The sequence below is a fragment of the Nuphar pumila genome, chromosome 1 (genome assembly GCF_984573655.1).
Source record: "Nuphar pumila chromosome 1, dmNupPumi1.hap1.1, whole genome shotgun sequence".
NCBI lineage: Eukaryota > Viridiplantae > Streptophyta > Magnoliopsida > Nymphaeales > Nymphaeaceae > Nuphar > Nuphar pumila.
In genome coordinates, this window is record NC_143249.1 from 168,903,507 (window position 1) to 168,904,758 (window position 1,252).

General features: G+C 42.3%; 1 protein-coding gene across 1 annotated transcript; it reads right to left on the reverse strand.

Moving 5' to 3' along the window:
- Positions 1–660: 660 nt before the first annotated feature.
- Positions 661–1,011, reverse strand: LOC149851235 (cysteine proteinase inhibitor 5-like). Its single transcript, XM_090008052.1, has one exon. It carries the CDS (start codon positions 1,009–1,011, stop codon positions 661–663), a length of 351 nt encoding a protein of 116 aa, XP_089864178.1.
- Between the last annotated feature and the right edge of the window lie 241 nt (positions 1,012–1,252).

A 1,252-nucleotide genomic window follows, 5' to 3' on the forward strand; every position in this document is an offset into this window, starting at 1 on the left:
TTTTACCGTCTATTTTTTTATGATGAGGAACCCTTGCCCAAGCGAGAAACCCCGGTGGGGGCCCCACGATCATTCTGCCTTACTTCGCGACCTCTGAAAGCTACGGACACACCCGTGTGCCAGCGGGGTTTGATCCAGGGACGTCAACTTAACACCTTCACAACCACCCGGCTGGCCACGCGGTAGCCGTTTTACCGTAAATATCGAAAAAGGGGTCCTGCCTGTTCAGTTGGAATTATATCACAAACATAAGCAAGCTCATAACAGCCATCACAGGCCACTCTGCCAAGTTGGGTCCACTTTCAGGGCCTGGTGTTTCCCATGCAATACTTGGATCCCATCTGGATCTTCTCTAATCTCAAACTATGGTCCTCCGTATAAGCATGAATAATTACAAACATCTAATTTTATTTTTACAAGACAAAATGCCTGTAGTCAAATTTATCATAATCTCCATTAACTCAATAGTACTTTATTACATTTATTTTGCACCCTAGGCAACGCAGTGCATATACATGGCACACTGCTCAAGTATACGCTTATTATTTATATTGACTACTACATCTACTGCGTGATATATATATATATATATATATATATATATATATATATAGAGAGAGAGAGAGAGAGAGAGAGAGAGTAGAATAAAAGAGAAAGCTACTATGGGAGAACTGGCTCAAAGGAAGTCAGGTTGAGTGTTGGCTGACGGCCTGGTATGACCGCGTCCACCACCACACTTTTGTAAAACCTTGAGAGCTTCCCATCGGTAACCTTGATCAGCAGCCTGAAACTGCCACCTTCCCACCCATACAATTGTCGCTGCCCCTCCACCACCTTTTCGAACTTTAGGTATGTATGATTCTCTTGGTTATATTGATTCACAGCAAACGACCCGAAGCGCTGTGCTTGCTTGTCTTTCTCCACATTTTGGATACGGCTCAAAGGTGGATATGCTGAAGCCATTGCTGCTACGCATGTCAACGCCATAAGAAGCAGAAGGAAGCGCGCCATTGTATGATCAGAAAATGAGAAGTAGAATGCAGCGAGCTCCTCTAAATCTTTTGCTTATTTTGAGGAGTGGGTGAATGGATGAATGTGTTAAGGTGCAGCATTTCACTACATATATATAGGCTGGATTTGGCAGAAGGATATTGAATCTATAAAGAACACGCAACATTAAGGTTGGTGAGTCAAAAACCAACTGATTGGTAAGTCAAAAACCAATTAGTTTTTTATTGATAAAATATTCTCA